Here is a 17,976-nt window from a genome sequence, read left to right as displayed (position 1 = left end):
GAAAGTTTTCATTTTGGGAGAATCTGAATAAGAAATTAATGCCTTTGTAATCAATTTACTTCCATGTAAATCATAAAATAACAGTATTATTATTATTGATACAATACTTTTAATGTACTTTGTGCATTGAAGAATTTAACAAGCAGAAACAGACCCTGACCAAAGGAGCAATCCTAAGAATCATCATTAAGCATCCCAGAAACATATTTTCAGGATTACAGGCCAAAAGACTTACAAATATATCTAAATTTTGACAGGGAAGAATACAATAGATCAAGAAAGGTCTAAAAATGATTAATTTTTTCCTCATATTCTACCATTCCCTTTTAAAAACAGGCCGAGCCGCCGGGATCCTCTTCACCTGCCCTGCAAGGAGCAGGGCGGGCGCTTCACTCGCCCGGCGGCCGGCCAGGCCGAGCCGCCGGGCCCATCTACACCTGCCCTGCAGGCGAGGGGGGTGAGCGGGCGGTGGGGGCGCGAGCGAGCAAGTGGGCGGGGGAGCGGGGGAGGGTGAGCCAAATGGCTCTTTGACGGGAAAAGGTTCCCGACCCCTGCCCTAGCTGATGTTTGAGATTCTGGAATTTAGAGTTTTTCATTGTAGATTCCAAGGAAGTAAAATTTATTGGCAGCCCAATCCTAAACTGGTTTCATATAATTAAATTAGAGTTCTTGCCATAAGTGTTGATAGTTCCAAACATGTCTCCAGCAATCAGGATGAGAACTATACTGAAGAAGTCCTTTAATATGAGAAACCAGTTCTACTGGACAAGCCAGTTCTACTGAACAAAACTGAGCAGATACAATAGTGATGAAAGTGCCATAATGGAAGACAGTCTAGGTATTCATTTATTGATTAAATAATAACCATGATTAAATAATAATGAAACTATGGAGAATTTTGCTACACATGTTTGAGTTAAATAATGTTGTATTGTGGTTCTTCATTACCTAAGAGCTTGCCTACACAAGGTGCTGAAATTCCACAGTTGGAATTCCTGTTATGTGATTTGGTCCTACAGTACAGCTACTGTAGGGGGGGGGGGAGCAATCTGGATCTAAATCATGTTACTGGGGAAAGAGAATTATACTTTTCTCTCCTTCCTACAAACTCTTTCCCCATAAATTCTCTCTTCCTCTGTAGCTGCATTTATGATTTGATTTGATTTGATAATCCACCCTTCCAAGCCACAGCCAGGCTCTGGGCAGCTTACACACATTAATTAAAATAGCAATCTTAAAATCAGTTTCCATATAAACTTAACTAAAAAAGACCCTTTAACACAGTAAACATTAAAGATGGCAAAAAATGGGCATCCAAAAGGACCCCTTCATAGCCTATAAAACATCAGCCCCATCCAACTAATTATCTAATTGTTAACCATCAGGACAGGGAAGGAGGGGGTGATAGGATAGAGAGATCTGCATGATGGGATGGACCCATAATTGCCTCAATAAAAGGCCCGGTGGAACATCTCTGTCTTGCAGGTCCTGAGGAACTGATGAAGCTCCCACAAGCTCAGCTCCGAGAGAGTTCTACCAGGCCAGATCCAGGACCATAAAAGCCCTGACTCTGGTTGAGGCCAAATGAACGTCCTTTTTTGGAGCCTCATTCAGGAGAGCAATATGTTCTACAGTACCATAAATTAGTTGTCCATGCGATCTTGTGGATCCCAGTGATCATTTCCACTGATGAAAAGGGTAGCAATTTTTGTCTATATCCTTCCCATGGCAGACCTGAGAATTCCCTATCAATCTGCAGGCCCCTCATTCCCTGGAGCTTTTATGCTATAGTGCAGGGGTAGGGAACCTGCGGCTCTCCAGATGTTCAGGAACTACAATTCCCATCAGCCTCTGTCAGCATGGCCAATTGGCCATGCTGGTAGGGGCTGATAGAATGGTTCTAGGCACTTCCTACTATAGTAACTTTCTTGCTGATGATGGTAATTCTTCAGTCAGAAGAGAGTTTTGACAGGATTCAAAACTGGTGTGTGTGTAAGTAGGGAAAGAGTTACCCCCATCTGCTTTGCAGGGTTAAATTACACAATAAGATCTTTTCAAAACTTTCTCCAGTGCTTTTTCTGTGGGGCTGTGATTCTGGACACATTTGTCTAATAAAAATGTACAATATGATAATCATTACCTGTTTCAAATAGCCTAGATATAGTGGCCAGTGAAAAATTCAAGTGGCACCCTAGTAGCTTTGAATGTGTGACAATGAGGGATCAAGAACTTGAACCTCAGCTTTGTTTTCTCGCATCTTATTCTATAAACAAACACCTTTCTGTCTGTAATATGAGATCAGTCCTTATAAGATAGATGTACAATTAAAGATTCCAGCCAATTGAACTGAAAAATAATAATGAAGAAAACAATGCCACCATGGTGTTAAAATAAATATTGCACACTTAAATATGACATACATTATTTCTCATTGTAAATGTTAACTACATTTAGCTTTTTATTAATCTGCTGTGACCTAAAAAAAAACTTTATTAACAGCACAATGTGGAATTGGACTTTGAATGCAGATAAAGCCATCAACTTGAGAATAGCTCTTTCTGACAAAAAGGTGCTCTTTTGAAATAAAGTCCTATTCACTACATTCCTCTTAGAGTTAATGTGAATTTTAGTGCCTCTAATTTTAGATTGAAGTAAGGTCTAGAATAAAAATCACCAGCTGACAATTGAATTTATAGGGAGTTGTGAATATTTCAGGCTTGCATAAAAGAGGAGTAGAAAATCAGGTACAAAGATGAAGAGGAAATTAAGTTCGAACTACCGGTAGGAGTTTTCTGTACAACGTAATGGTATCCCTAGAAATTCCTCAGTGTAATGAGCTAAGTAGTAATTAGGGAGCAACAGCTGTCTTACAGAGGTCTATTTGAGATGTTATTCCAAATGCTCAACAAGACCTGATGATGACTGAGTCTTCTGTGGTTGAAGGATATCCTCCTTTCTCCTCCATTACTTTAAAACACCAAAGTGATAATTAACAATACTTACCAAAAATATCCATAGATGTCCCATCCACTTTGTTATGCTTTTGTTTTGTGTTTTTGAATTGTAGTTCTTCAGGGATTGATGCCAAGTTTCCATCTGCTGGTGAAATTTGAAATGGTTTTATTTCTCCATAGCATCTTTAATCCCAAACAGACAAACCTGGATGAAGGCTAGGAAATTGCTCTACTTCATCTGTAATATTTATTATTCAGAATTGCACTCCCCTGCAACAAAAACATAATTATTCATTTATGTGGTACTCTGGTACTCTGATAACATTTATGTCGTACTCTGGTACTCTGATAATATTTATGAATAAAGAAAACATCTAACCATTGGTGTACTAAGTCAGATGTTTTCAACATTGATTGGCAGGTTTCAGGCAGGAGAAAAGTCTTTCCCATCTCCTACTTCCAGAGGTTCTTTTACTGAACACACCAGCATGCAATTTACTTGGTGTGGTTGAACATGTGAATTGAGGAATAATTCTGTAAGTTGTTCTGTAGTAACATTTTTGCCAAAATAACAGCATAGAAAAGACAACATTCCCACAGCAGCCAGCAAATCTTGTCTTTGACCTCATGACCGAGAACTGAATGCGAGAGAGCCAACTATAATCTGCACTGATTGTGAAGCCATAATTTCAAGCCACTGTCATCTCTTTGTAGCCACAGTATCTTTCTGACCCAGGTGTTGCATGGTTGATGAATATTAGAAGGCACAATGGGTTTACTAGATCCGTTGTCTAATATGCGACACAGTGACTTACTTCATAGTTTGCCTGTCTGGCTGTCTCAAAACTAGGGTTGCCAACTCTAGAGCGATTCCTGGAGATTTGGAAGTAGAGCATAGAGAGGGTGGAGCTTAGGAAGGTATAGGACAGAGTGAGGTATAATGCTATAGAGTCCACCCTCTGAAGCAGCCATTTTCTCCAGGAGAACTGATTTTTGTTGTCTCAAGATCAGTTGTAATTCTGGGAGATCACCAGACCCCATTAGTCAATTGGCCAAATAATAAAAGCAAAGATTCTGCTCTATTTGGTATAGCCATCTTTCCTCAGCTGTCAACAATAATTATAGTCTTAAAAGAATTACACTGATGAAAATGAGAGGAATTTGACACAAAGGTACCAAGCACTCATTTCGGAATTTGAAATTGGTAGATAGTGAAAGAAGGGTGGCAGAAGATCGTGTTTTAGTACCCTAATAATTTTTCATTCTAGCTTTAGATCATAATATATGTGAGAGCTGTCCGGTAATTATAAGGTAATATGTTGAGCAGTTGTGTAAGTACTCTAAATTAAAAGAAATTCACAGAGCTGTTGTAAGTCGGCCCCAATCCACTTTTTTTCAAATGTTGACTAGAGAAAAGTACTTAGCCTAGAGTGGAAGTAGAGAGACAAGAGAGAACTATTTATTAATTATAACATTTAATTAAGAGTGATAGATGCAGGACAGCAAATGTAGAAGAAAAAGCAAAAAGAGAGAAAGAAGCCTGGAACATTCATGAGGAAAGGACCATACAATCAGGTATCCCAAGCAATAAAAAAAAGTTACAATTCACTATTCTGGCTGTGAGGGTAGGTAGATAGATGTTGTCTGTGGCAGCAAGGTACCATTCTCTACTTTACTTGAGATGTTATTAAAGAAGAGGAGGAGTTTGGATTTATATGCCACTCCTATCTTCCATATGGAGACTCAAAGAGACTTACAAACTCCTTTCCAGTGGTGGGATCCAAAAATTTTATTAACAGGTTCCCATGGTGGTGGGATTCAAACTATGGTGTAGCCCCAATGGGGCTGGCCGGGGCATGACGGGGGCGTGGCCGGGCATGACGGGGGCGGGGCATTCCTGGGCAGGGCTGTGGCAAGGATGCAGCCACTGCGCCGGTCCTTGGGGGGGAAACGAATGCACGCAGACGCAGGCTGCCACGCATGCCGGTGCACCTCTTGCTAAACTGCTTCAAGTTCTGCCTGCTACTGCTGAGAGGAGGGGCATAACTAAGGCAAAAATCACATGGCAAAATCACTAATTAGTAACCCCCTCTCGGCACACACAAATAATTAGTAACCTATTCTCGGGAACCTGTGAGAACCTGCTGGATCCCACCTCTGCTCCTTTCCCTACTTTACCCTACAACAGACACCTAGTGGGACTGGGAGAGTTCAGAGAGAACTGTGACTAGGCCAAAGCCACCCAGCAGGAATGTGTAGGAGTGGGGAAACAGATCTGGTTCACCAGATAAGACATAGATAAGACATAGATGCTCATGTGGAGGAGCAGGGAATTAAAACCCAGTTCTCCAGATTAGAGTCCATTTTTGAAGTAAGGGTTAAAAAGGGTAAGTTTTGAAGTAGGGGTAAAAAACAGGAACATTGCTTATCAGGAAGCTTATCAGGAAGCTCCTCCAAAGCAATGGTATTTCTGGTTTTGAGAGAGGGGATGGTGATTTCTACTGATTTTTCTCTTCCCACTGCAGACACCTATTTTTTTCCATACTGCTCCTAAGGGTTCATTTATCCTGGGAACAAAATTCTAGGGATACTTATATGTCTATTATTTAATTTGAGAACATTTGCTAAAAAGTTATTGTAATCCAAGCTAATGAACCATTCTGCATAGATTTTGTTTAACTGGAGTCAAGTTTAAATTATTTGTTAGGGACATGAAATGTTGTACTACTTAACAGCATCTATTTTTAAAATATTACTGAAATAGTTTGAGACTTACCCAATGAATAATAGAGGTAGATACCATGTTTCCCTGAAAATAAGACAGGGTCATATTAATTTTTGCTCCAAAAGATGCATTAGGTCTTATTTTCTTAGGATGTCTTATTTTTTTCCCATGATTCCCCCCCCCCCCCGATGTGACCAGATCAGCTGCGCAGGGGAATCTGTAACTAGGGAGTAAGGCTTATATTTCAAGCATCCTCCAAAAATCCAAAAAATCATGCTAGGGCTTAATTTTGGGGTAGGTCTTATTTTTGGGGGGAAAGGGTAGTGATCTAACAAAACAGGCTGTCAAAAGTAAACATAGAGGAAAATGTTCCTCTGTTCAAATACATAAGTTTGACTTCTTTACCATAATCATTTCTATAAACGGGGTGGGAGAACAAGGAAGATAACTTCCAAGGTAATAAATTCAATTTCTTCCGTAAGATTACAACTTTAGAATTTAGAGGGTTGATTTAAGGGAAATTGGTGGGGCTGTAGAGGAGGGAGCAAAGAGTAAAGTGGATCCAGTCTCTAAAGTTTTTGTTTACAGCTTGTCTGAAGCTTTGATAAAGCTCTGTCATGCCCTTATGCTGATTACCTTCATGTAGAACAAGAGGTATTGACTAATGAATGACTGATGTACGTCCTTAGCCTTGCAGTGCTGTCTTTAAAGAGCATTGTTTTTAATGCACAGAAACTTCTCTTTCACTCCTTCACAATGCAGGCTTATCTGCAGAATGTCAAGCAAGGATCGACACATTGATTCTAACTGTTTGTCGTATATCAAGACGGAACCATCAAGCCCAGCTTCCTTGACGGACAGCATCAATCACCACAGCCCTGGTGGCTCCTCTGACGCCAGTGGGAGCTACAGCTCAACCATGAATGGACACCAGAATGGTCTAGATTCACCACCACTCTACCCTTCAGCCCCAGGTCTTGGGGGTAATGGGCCCGTCAGGAAACGATATGATGACTGCTCCAGTACCATCACTGAAGATTCACAAACCAAGTGTGAATACATGCTGAACTCAATGCCCAAAAGACTATGTTTGGTGTGTGGTGACATTGCGTCAGGATACCACTATGGGGTGGCGTCATGTGAGGCCTGCAAGGCTTTCTTCAAGAGGACAATTCAAGGTCAGTACAAAAACAGAGTCTAGTGTATGTTTAGCGAGCCCTGTTGTATCTTTTATGTGGTCCTAAAGTTGTAAAGGACCTAAATGCCTTCTGTTTGAAACTTTTCTTTTTAAATTACATCTCTGTGCTCAAAAGTAAACCCTTGTAATCCAGTGGGCCAAACCAAATCGCTGATAAGGTAATACTATAGTATTCAGCAGCAAAACAACTTGGAAAAGGGGGAAATGGACAAACTGATTTGGAGAAACTTCCATCCCAGTTTCAAAACAGAAAAATCATTGATTCAACTACAAAAGTCTTTCAAAAGAAGCTTGAATACGACAGGATTTTAATGAATAAGTGTGACACTAGCAATCTTGAGGTAGATGTAGGAGAAACTGTATATGTTATTGTCTTAGAAATGCAATAGGATAAACATTTACTATCTAATGCAAAATAATAAGACCTAGATACAAAGAACTTTGTAGCTAGTTCCAACAAAGCCAAGCAGGCACTGGCCTTGTATGGAAGAAAAACTGCCTCTGCAACTAGAATTGCCAACTTTGGGTTGGAAAATTCATAGAGATTAGGGGTGCAGCCTTGAAAAGGTGCAGTTTGGGGAGGGGAAAGACCTTGATAATGCCATAAAGTCCACCTCCCAAAGCAGCTGTTTTATTCTGGGCAATCGACCTCTATAGATGGGAGATCAGTTGTAATTCTGGGCAATCTCCAGGCCCCACCTGAAGGTTAGCAATCATATCATAACACATCATAAAGGTCTTTTTAAAACCAAGGGGGATTCAGAAATGGTTTGTGATATGGCATATTTGACTTCCAAAGGGGAAAAATTAAAATTTCATTGGTCCTTGGAAATGCCTGCTTACCTCTAAGATATGAGTTTAAGGTAGTGATTCTTGTGCAAGTGAGTTGTATTATCAAAGAGAGGAGTAATCCAATTGTTAGGTATACTTACCCCAGAGGTGTAGAAAGCGCCTGGTGCACTGGCGCGTCCTCTGCCTCTGCCCCACCCCAGGATGCCCCCACCCTGGAATGCCCCTGCCACACCCCCACACAGGGGGGCGCTCGGTGCATCACGCTCCCCCCATTCCCTTGGAGCTACGCCTCTGACTTACGCCTGACATGTCTGGCAAAGCCCACTCATTTTAGAAATTATCCATTGCCTTGAGAACATGGAATTTAAAAAAAAATATATTTAAAAATATAAATATTAAAATTAGGCTATAAGAGTTTTCAAATGAATTCCTCAATGGCTGCTCTTCCCATATGAAAAAAATTGCTGTGATCCACCTAAGTTAAGCATTGATCTTTGAAGTCAATGGAAAAACATAAATCTGGTTGTGATGGCACTGTAACTCTCCCATTTAAATCTGTAGGATTTCAAAACATTTGGCTGGATTGTTATTAGTTCAAGAATGCTACCATAATTTTTGGTCTTTTCCTGATTCTCAAAATGTTAATGATTTGAATTGGGATCGGTGGGCAAAAGTTATAAGGAGGATTAAGTGGAGCTCAAGCCAGCACCACACACATTATTTGAATACTGGTAAGAGGTGGAATGTATCCCTTCTAGTTATATCTGATCAGGAGCAGTCTTTCAGACTGAGAACAGTAAAAGACCAAAGCCCTCCAGCTGAAGAGGAGATACATATTTTTCAACTAATATTTCAACTAATACATATTTTTCAACTAATAAATTGTATGTAAAGTTGCCAGAAAAGCTATCTTATCTTATTCACTTGGTTCCCAGATAACAGCAATTGCATCCATGTAGAATGTTGAGAGAAGGGGTTGCTAGTGCCAAGTATCAGCTCCATAGCATAAACAATCAGGCTGACAGAAAACATTGTCCAGACCAAAAGTGACATGCCATCACCTCCTACCTGCACTTGGCAAGCATAAAAAGCCATGCCAGTAATAGCCAAGACAAGGGTCCCCAGTGGGCACCATGGCACTGGTCAACCGCTTTCTTGGCTCCTACCAAATGTGTTTAGAAAGTTGGTGGGATGGGATGGGGTTTTGCCAACAGGGCCTCTGATCAGCTGCTGGATATCTGACTGCCTGTACAGGTTTAAAAAGTTGCTTCAGCAGCAATTGCTACCACATCATGCAGATCTTTACTACATGACTGACATAAACTGTGTGTATGCAAGAACATATTTTTAAACAATATGTTCACATAAAAAGTCATCTTGTTAAGCAGAGATGTACTCTGAAATGCTGAAGAGATACTATTAGAAAACCAGTGTGGTGTATTGGTTAACAGTGGCAGACTGTAAACTAGATAACTGAATTTGTTTCCCCACTCCTCCACATGGAGCCTGCTGGGTGACATTAGGCTTGTCCCAGCTCTCTCAGAACTCTCTCAGCCCCACCTACGTCACAAGGTGACTGTAGTGGGGGGAGAGGGAAGGGAAAGGCAATTGCAAGCCACCTTTGTGTATAAAGCAACTTCAAGACATCACTATACCTACATAAAAGGCCCGTGGTAAGCAGGAACTAATCTAATACCGAAAACTTATGAGGCCTTCCCGTAAAGGTTTGCAGCGCTGCTACATAGAAATTCATGTCTGAAAGCCACACAAGGCAACACTATCACTCAGATATCTCTATTGTGATTTGAGCGTCTCTAAGTCACATTCTAAGGATTAGGGAGGAAGTTTCAGGATGTGGGAAATAAAGACTCAGAAGCTTCCCCAAATACATAGAATTGTTAGTGTTTTCATGATTAATTAAAATAGTTCTTTAAAGAGGTAAGGTGACCAGATTGATGATACCTAGTGAGTGAAGGAAAACTTGAACAGGGAAAGGGAAGTATACATGTATTTATGGCAACTTTATTTGCCATTGTATCTTGTACAAGTTCATATTTTGGTTGCGGCAGCCCATCCAGGAATGTGTGCATGTATTTATGCACTTCCTGTATTTATAAGCTAGCACATGGCAAACAATAAAATTTTCAACGCAGGTCTTACTAATGCCGTGTTTCCCCGAATATAAGACAGTGTCTTATATTAATTTTTGCTCCCAAAGATGTGCTATGTCTTATTTTCAGGGGATGTCTTATTTTTCTGTGTTCTGTTCGTCGGGCATGCTTCCAAACAAAAACTTTGCTATGTCTTACTTTTGGGGAATGCCTTATATTTCACACTTCAGCAAAACCTCTACTATGTCTTATTTTTAGGGAATGTCTTATATTCGGGGAAACAGGGTATTATCCTGCATGGTCTTAGCATGCATGTGCAGCTGCAATCTTCTTTTGTCTCCTGCATTGTTCAAGTTGAACAATAAAGGAAAGGTGTAGCCTGGCCCTTTCCTTTCAGCAGGGAACTCTCAACTCTGATAGTGAAGAACAGGACCTTCCTGATGACTCTTATTGAATGGGAGGGCATGTACAGGAAAAAGTTTCCTCTTAGGCCCATGGCTCCAAATGCAATAGCTATTACACTGAGTTGAACCCAAAAACACAGTGAAAGTAATAAGTGAGCTTCTGAGTTGTGAGCCAGTTGCAGCTCCTAGTCTTTACATTTATTCCCACACAACCTGCTGTGCAATAGAACAAGCAAGAAGAGTACATTCCAGAGTGGCACTCATTCATTTTCAGGTGGAACAGAGAACTCACAGTACGGGATACGCAAATGAATAGGAATGCCTCTACCTACATTCTCCCCAGAATTTTGTAAGACTGGTCAGCTTGCTTGAATTGTTGTGTGCCTCTGCCTTTCCATCCCTTTGGTGAAGGCCCAGCCTAGTTTGCTTGATTGTGATGCTCTGTCTTCATACCCCATTGTGGCTGTATAATTTTGGTTTGTGGCCAAGACCCTGAGATCCAAATACCTGTGGGAACTCAGAGAATGCAAACACTATACATTGTATTATCTGTGGATGTCTGTTCTTTGTTTATGTTGAATGTTAGTGAAAGTTTGTCCTTTTGTGACTTTTTGTGACCAGTGTTATATAGCCCTTCCATATCATTTCTTCCCCTATTGTATTTTGACTGCCTTGTATGGAATATATAGGATCTTGCTGTGGCAAATGTTTAGTTTCTGGTGCTATAGCATTTCTATTCTGGTGCTGTGTTATTCACCACCTTTTCCACATCAGCTTCTCACTGGGCTTGACCTATACAACCTAAATTTTAACCCGTTGTATTGGAGCCTTGGGCGTGACCTTAGTTACATTTTAATTTAAGATAGTATTACTACTGTGAGCTTTAAAGTATCATTACATCAGAAAAAAATGCTAGTGTAGACATACCTCTAAGTCGATTTTCCCTGTCAGTCAAATAAGCTGGTGATTCCTTCATGGGTTTGTTTAAAACCATGGAATATTACCCAAGAAGAAACTGGGAGTTTGTTTTGCAAACCTCTGTTAGCCATCAAACCAGGAATGAAGAATCTTGATTTTGTTGCATCTTAATTTGTGATAAAGTCATATTGATTTCACCCAAACCTAGTAGACTTAAAAAACTTAGCCATTAGAGGTACCCAAGCCAAAATTGCCATGTTAGTAAATTAGTAATGAGCTTGTCTTTTGAGGCATGACTTACAAACTTTTACACATCCAGTCCTTGACCACCGGTGATTGCAAAGGAACTATTGAGAACATTACTAATACATGAGCAAATAACATCAGCAAATTTCACCCATATTAATGGACAGTCAGACTTCACAGTTCCTTTTATCGTTCCACAAACATGTTGAAAAGGTGGTAGGTTGCCAATGGTTTCTTTGTTGTCTGCCCGTAGTTGCATAATGAGGTTAGGCCTTTTGAGACTGGTGCCATGTTTATCTGCCAGGCTGAACCAATTTGATCTACAAACTTATGAACACTGAATGATAAATACGTTATGTCTTAAATCAGTAGAGTAGTCAACAAAGGTGGAACTAGTTATGTAAATTCAGATAAGGTAAAGTTTTAAATGAAAATCATAAAGTTTGCTTCCTGGCGCCACATGACTGGAACACATTCTAAAGGTTACATTTACTCAAATCTGAGATGATACCATCCCAAACAGAGTTTTCTTGAGTTGAAGCACACAGAGTTATTTTGCGTCTCAGGTGTATTTACTAAGAGGGAAGGGTCTCGGAACACAGAAGTGCATGATTTCTGGACAAATGTCTCAAGTGTACCCAGCACAAATTATCTGAAACCATCATTCCTAAGAACAGCCGAGCTGGATCAGACCAAAGGTCCATCAATTTCAGTGTTCTGTTTACACAGTTGCCAACCAGCTACCTCAAGGAAGACCTGATTAGCTAGCCAATTATAAGACCAAGGCACTGGCATGGGCAAGCAGTTCTAATCATTATGCTCACTCCTCAGAGGTGCAGTATGCACACACAAACACAAAACTAAGGGTACACTCAACCAGCCATTGATAGAAACATTCATGTCATCTCCTCATTAGCTCAGTGAGGAGAAGTACCCATGTCACATGCAGGAACTGCAGGTTCAATTCTCACCAATGGTAATGCTGGCAAGAATGTAGTATTCGACCAGCAACAAAATAAGCGGAACCCACGCATGTTCAAGAGCAAACCTTAACCACTCACCAACTGGTCATACAGCTGATGGACATAACTTTTCCTTCTGCCTCCCTGTTCAGTATTTCGGGACAGTAATGATAATGTTGTGCAGTAGCAGCAAATGGTGCATGAACTCCAAACCTCTGCATATGATGCTGTTTCAGATTAGTCAGTTCACCTTGGGGAGTCCTACACAGTGGGATGCACTTCTTGGGAGACATGATGTATCCATTGAGTCAATATACACTCAGCCCCAATAGATACTTGGGTTGGAACTGACTCTGCAAATCCTGCTGAGTCTTCTTTTTGGACTCTGATGTACACCATTTATACTTACTGATGACAACTGTTGGAGAAAATGTTAATACGCAGAGTACTTCAGGGTGAGGGCATTAAAAACTATTTGTAGCAGTCATGGCATGAAGCATGAGAGCCTCCTTGCTTGCTTCCACAGTACAGAGAAGTGTCCTTTCAACTGAAATTGAAAGAGAAGGCTTCTCTTGATATGTGTATCCTGCAGGGAACTGCCAGTATTTGTAAGTGTTCTAAACAGAGCAGTGTTATAAATATTCTACAATTTTTGATATCTGCTTTGACAGTTTGTGCAAATTGTTCTTTCTCTAGAGTCCCCATCCCTCTTCTTCCTATGTGTATTCTAAGTGTGTCAACCATGAGGCTAGGGAAATGTGGCTCCAGGCTGTGTGCCATACTATCTTAGATGTAGGTATTCTGGCTGGGGTGCTTGGAAGGTCTGTGAATGGCTGTAGATCTAAATTGTGCTGAGAGTTTTCATTTTCCATGAGTATTTTTCCACTTAACCAGGATCTTTGCTGCTGTAATGTTAAATTGGAATGGTACTACTGACTAAACCCAGATCCTCCCCTGATATATTCCCAATGTTGCCAGATTATGAATTAGTGCCAGAGTTACATAGTTATTGCCCCTGGTTTGGAACTGGGGTTCTTTGATGTTGATGTATTTTAGATGTGGCAATATAATTGAGTAAATTCTGGCCCCACCCATGAGGCCGGCCACATGCTGGACTTGGTCTTTGGGTTAGGGGTTGACATGGTCGTATCCTCTACAGATAGAGTGCCATGGTCATAAGAACATAAGAACATAAGAACAAGCCAGCTGGATCAGACCAAAGTCCATCTAGTCCAGCTCTCTGCTACTCACAGTGGCCCACCAGGTGCCTTTGGGAGCTCACATGTAGGATGTGAACACAATGGCCTTCTGCGGCTGTTGCTCCCGATCACCTGGTCTGTTCAGGCATTTGCAATCTCAGATCAAGGAGGATCAAGATTGGTAGCCATAAATCGACTTCTCCTCCATAAATCTGTCCAAGCCCCTTTTAAAGCTATCCAGGTTAGTGGCCATCACCTCCTCCTGTGGCAGCATATTCCAAACACCAATCACACGTTGCGTGAAGAAGTGTTTCCTTTTATTAGTCCTAATTCTTCCCCCCAGCATTTTCAATGAATGCCCCCTGGTTCTAGTATTGTGAGAAAGAGAGAAAAATTTCTCTCTGTCAACATTTTCTACCCCATGCATAATTTTATAGACTTCAATCATATCCCCCCCTCAGCCGCCTCCTCTCCAAACTAAAGAGTCCCAAACGCTGCAGCCTCTCCTCATAGGGAAGGTGCTCCAGTCCCTCAATCATCCTTGTTGCCCTTCTCTGCACTTTTCTATCTCCTCAATATCCTTTTTGAGATGCGGCGACAAGAACTGGACACAGTACTCCAAGCGAAGTCGCACCACTGCTTTATATAAGGGCATGACAATCTTTGCAGTTTTATTATCAATTCCTTTTCTAATGATCCCCAGCATAGAGTTTGCCTTTTTTTACAGCTGCCATGCATTGAGTTGACATTCCCATGGAACTATCAACTAAGACGCCTAAATCCCTTTCCTGGTCTGTGACTGATAGCACTGACCCCTGTAGCGTGTATGTGAAGTTTGGATTTTTTGCCCCTATGTGCATCACTTTACATTTTGCTACATTGAACTGCATTTGCCATTTCTGGGCCCACTCACCTAATTTATCAAGGTCCGCTTGGAGCTCTTCGCAATCCTTTGTGGTTCTCACCACCCTACATAATTTGGTATCATCTGCAAACTTGGCCACCACGCTACCCACCCCTACTTCCAGGTCATTTATGAATAGGTTAAAGAGCACTGGTCCCAAAACGGATCCTTGGGGGACACCACTCCCGACATCTCTCCATTGTGAGAACTTTCCATTTACACCCACTCTTTGTTTCCTGTTTCTCAACCAGTTTTTAATCCATAGGAGGACTTCCCCTCTTATTCCTTCGTTGCTGAGTTTTCTCAACAGTCTCTGGTGAGGAACTTTGTCAAAAAAGTCCGACCATTATGCCCTGAAGGTTCGGATGGACTTGTCGCACCAACCCCGTCTAGGCAAGGGGCTGATTTATGCCCGCCCGCGGAGACTTATGGATCCACTTGGTTTCCTGAATGCTCTACGGGACCCTGAACCCGCCGGCACTCTCGATGAGCAGGTGGAGGACTGGAATGCCCGGATCTCCGATGCCATCGAGATTGTTGCTCCCCGGCGTCCTCTTCGCCCCCATGTTCGGCAGGCTACACCGAGGAGCTGCGCCATATGTAACGGGCGCTTAGACGACTAGAGCGAGTGTGGAGGAAATCTCGTGACAACGCGGTGCGAACATCTTATAGGACGTTTATGAAGGCCTATGAGATGGCAACGAAGGAGGCAAAGAGAGCTTTCTTTTCCTCCTCTCTTGCGTCTGCTAGCTCTCGCCCGGCACAATTATTTCGCATAATTCGGTCCTTGACCTCTTTATCGGAGAGGTCTACAAATCAACGATTGGCTGTTGGCTGTGAGGCATTTATGAGCTTTTTTGCAGATAAAGTCACGTCGCTCCGCCAGGACCTTCCTGCCACGTTATCTACAATTAGTGAACTGGAGGCTCCCTTGCCGTCTTCGGGCCCAAGTCTGGCCCAGTTCTCCCTTCTCTCCGATGCCGCTGTTGACAGGGCCTTGGCTGCTGTTAGACCTATTACCTGTCCTCTGGATCCGTGCCCCTCCTGGCTTATAAAAGCCTGCCGGGCGGAGCGACGACCCCATCTGTTGAATCTCATCAATGGCTCCCTTGAGCAAGGAGTCTTTCCGGATGGGTTGAAGGAGGCGGTGGTCCGCCCACTCTTAAAAAGACCATCGTTAGATCCAAGTGATTTGGCCAATTACCGCCCCATCTCGAATCTTTCGTTTCTGGGGAAGGTAATTGAGAGAGTGGTGCTGGAGCAGCTTCAGGGTTTCCTGAATGACACATCGGCTTTCGATCCCTTCCAGTCCGGCTTCCGTGCTGGGCATGGGACGGAGACTGCTCTTGTCGCCATCACGGATGCTCTTCGTATACAGCTTGACCGAGGCGGATCGGCGCTGCTGGTTTTGTTAGATCTTACCGCAGCGTTTGATATGGTCGATCACGACCTTTTGACCCACCGCCTGGCTGTCTCCGGGGTGCGGAGCACTGTCCTTCAGTGGATTGCCTCGTTTCTCCGGGGCCGGAGTCAGCAAGTGTGGTGCGGGGATGAAGCCTCCCGGAGGTGCCCGCTTCATTGCGGAGTGCCTCAGGGGGCATTGCTATCCCCGCTATTATTTAACATCTATATGCGACCACTTGCTCAGCTGGTACGGAGCTTTGGGCTGATCTGTCATCAATATCCTGATGACACTCAGCTCATTCTGTTGATGGAGGGGGGAGCAGTTGCCGCCCCTGCAGCTCTCCAGCATTGTTTGGAGGCGGTAGCTGGTTGGTTGAAGCAGAGCAGGCTGCAACTGAATCCATCAAAGAAGGAGATTCTCTGGCTAGGCCGCGAAGGAGAGGTTGGGGATTTCCAGCCGCCGGTGTGGGAGGGGGTCTCATTGGCGCCGACCTCCTCCGTTCGCAGTCTGGGGGTCCACCTGGATTCGTCTCTTTCAATGGAGACCCAGGTGGCCCTTACAACCCGGACTGTGTTTTTCCATCTCCGCCAGGCCCGGCGGCTGGCCCCCTTCCTCTCCCAAGTGGACCTGGCCACCGTGATCCATGCAACTGTCACCTCCAGGCTGGACTATTGTAACTCGCTTTACGCGGGCCTTCCCTTGCGTTTGATTCGGAAGTTAAAGCTGGTCCAGCATGCGGCGGCTCGTCTGCTCACAGGAGGCGCCTTTAGAGAACACATCCAGCCTGTGTTGCGCCAGCTGCACTGGCTTCCTGTCGAATTCCGAATCATCTTCAAGGTGTGGGTTTTGACCTTTAAGGCCTTGCGCGGCCTGGGACCCTCGTACCTTCGGGACCGCATCACCCCATATGTCCCTACTCGGCCTCTGCGATCAGCAGAGGCCAATCTGCTGGTGACCCCTGGCCCCTCGATGATGCGGCTGGCCTCCATGCGGGCCAGGACTTTTACAGCACTGGCCCCGGCCTGGTGGAACACCCTTCCTCCAGCTGTCCGGGCCCTGTGGGACCTGGGTGAGTTCCGCAGGGCCTGTAAGACTGTGTTGTTCCACCGGGCCTTTGGAGTGTCCGGCCGCTGATGTGGTGCCCCCTACTGCTCTCTATTGCCCCTTGTTTTCAGGGCTGTTACATCAGGGTCCCTCATATTGAGGGGCCTATCGACCCCCCCTCTTCTGGGGGTAGGTTTTAAATTTGGGGTTGGACGCCTATTTTATGTATTAATCTGTTTTCGCTGGTTTTAAGCTATTTTATTGTTGACATGAGATGGAGCCTATGTATTTATATTGTATGTGTGATATTGCTCCTGTTTGTCTCTGAATTTTGTTGTTCACCGCCCGGAGCCCTTCGGGGATCGGGCGGTATAGAAATTGAAACAATAAATAAATAAATAAAATAATCTGTCCAATATTCTCACTAACTCTTTAACTAGTCCTGTAAGGCAAATGATGGTAATGAAACAGATAGTGAGTTTGTAACTAAGGCATAATTTGAGCAGTTGACTATCTAGATTCGTAAGAAAACAGAAAAATCATCTAAGTACATATTTACAGGACTATTAGAATTATAGCTAGAGTGTTTTCTATATGTGACATTAAAATTATTCGTTCCAGAAGACTGAAAGATAGCTACTATAATAAAATTTCAAAAACACAAGCGGGTGTGTGTGTGTGTGTGTGTGTGTGTGTGTGTGGCAGTTACCTTTAGTTTAAAGATATGTCCTATAAGATAAATTAGAAGTATTTTATAGAGAGACAAGGAGAGAAGAAGAAAGGGGAAAAATTAGCTTTTGTAAAGAGGAGACTTGCTTCACTAATTATTTCCCTGTACTTACTGTATTTGTTCCCATGAGACAAACAAGCTTTTTCAGGGTCTTTGAACTCTGCATATCAACACTGTAGGTATGCGGTTCAGATGTAGTGTTTGCAGAGAGTCGCAAACGTGCCTGAGCAGATGACTGGAAAATTGTGGGCTAGGGCTACTGAATATTCTGTAAGCATGCTGTATGACTTGGAGCACAAACAAGATGCTTAAGTGGTTGTATTTGATTGCATGTGGGTGCATGTGTGATGTGGGGTGGGGGCGTATTGTAGGCAAGGAGAACAG

At 42.9% G+C, this 17,976-nt stretch overlaps 1 protein-coding gene across 11 annotated transcripts in view; it reads left to right on the top strand.

Moving 5' to 3' along the window:
* The window catches only part of ESRRG (estrogen related receptor gamma), a 578,835-nt gene that overhangs the window by 378,851 nt on the left and 182,008 nt on the right, over positions 1 to 17,976 (top strand). For all 11 annotated transcript variants that reach the window (XM_048494419.1, XM_048494507.1, XM_048494596.1 and 8 more), the window contains one exon: positions 6,442 to 6,857. In XM_048494419.1, coding sequence (XP_048350376.1) covers positions 6,442 to 6,857 — 416 coding nt within the window. The remainder of the gene's footprint in view (positions 1 to 6,441; positions 6,858 to 17,976) is intronic.

Source organism: Sphaerodactylus townsendi, linkage group LG01, assembly GCF_021028975.2.
Source record: "Sphaerodactylus townsendi isolate TG3544 linkage group LG01, MPM_Stown_v2.3, whole genome shotgun sequence".
Classification (NCBI taxonomy): domain Eukaryota; kingdom Metazoa; phylum Chordata; class Lepidosauria; order Squamata; family Sphaerodactylidae; genus Sphaerodactylus; species Sphaerodactylus townsendi.
The sequence above is the reverse complement of the archived record's forward strand: the minus strand, read 5'-3'. Positions and strand labels throughout refer to the sequence as shown.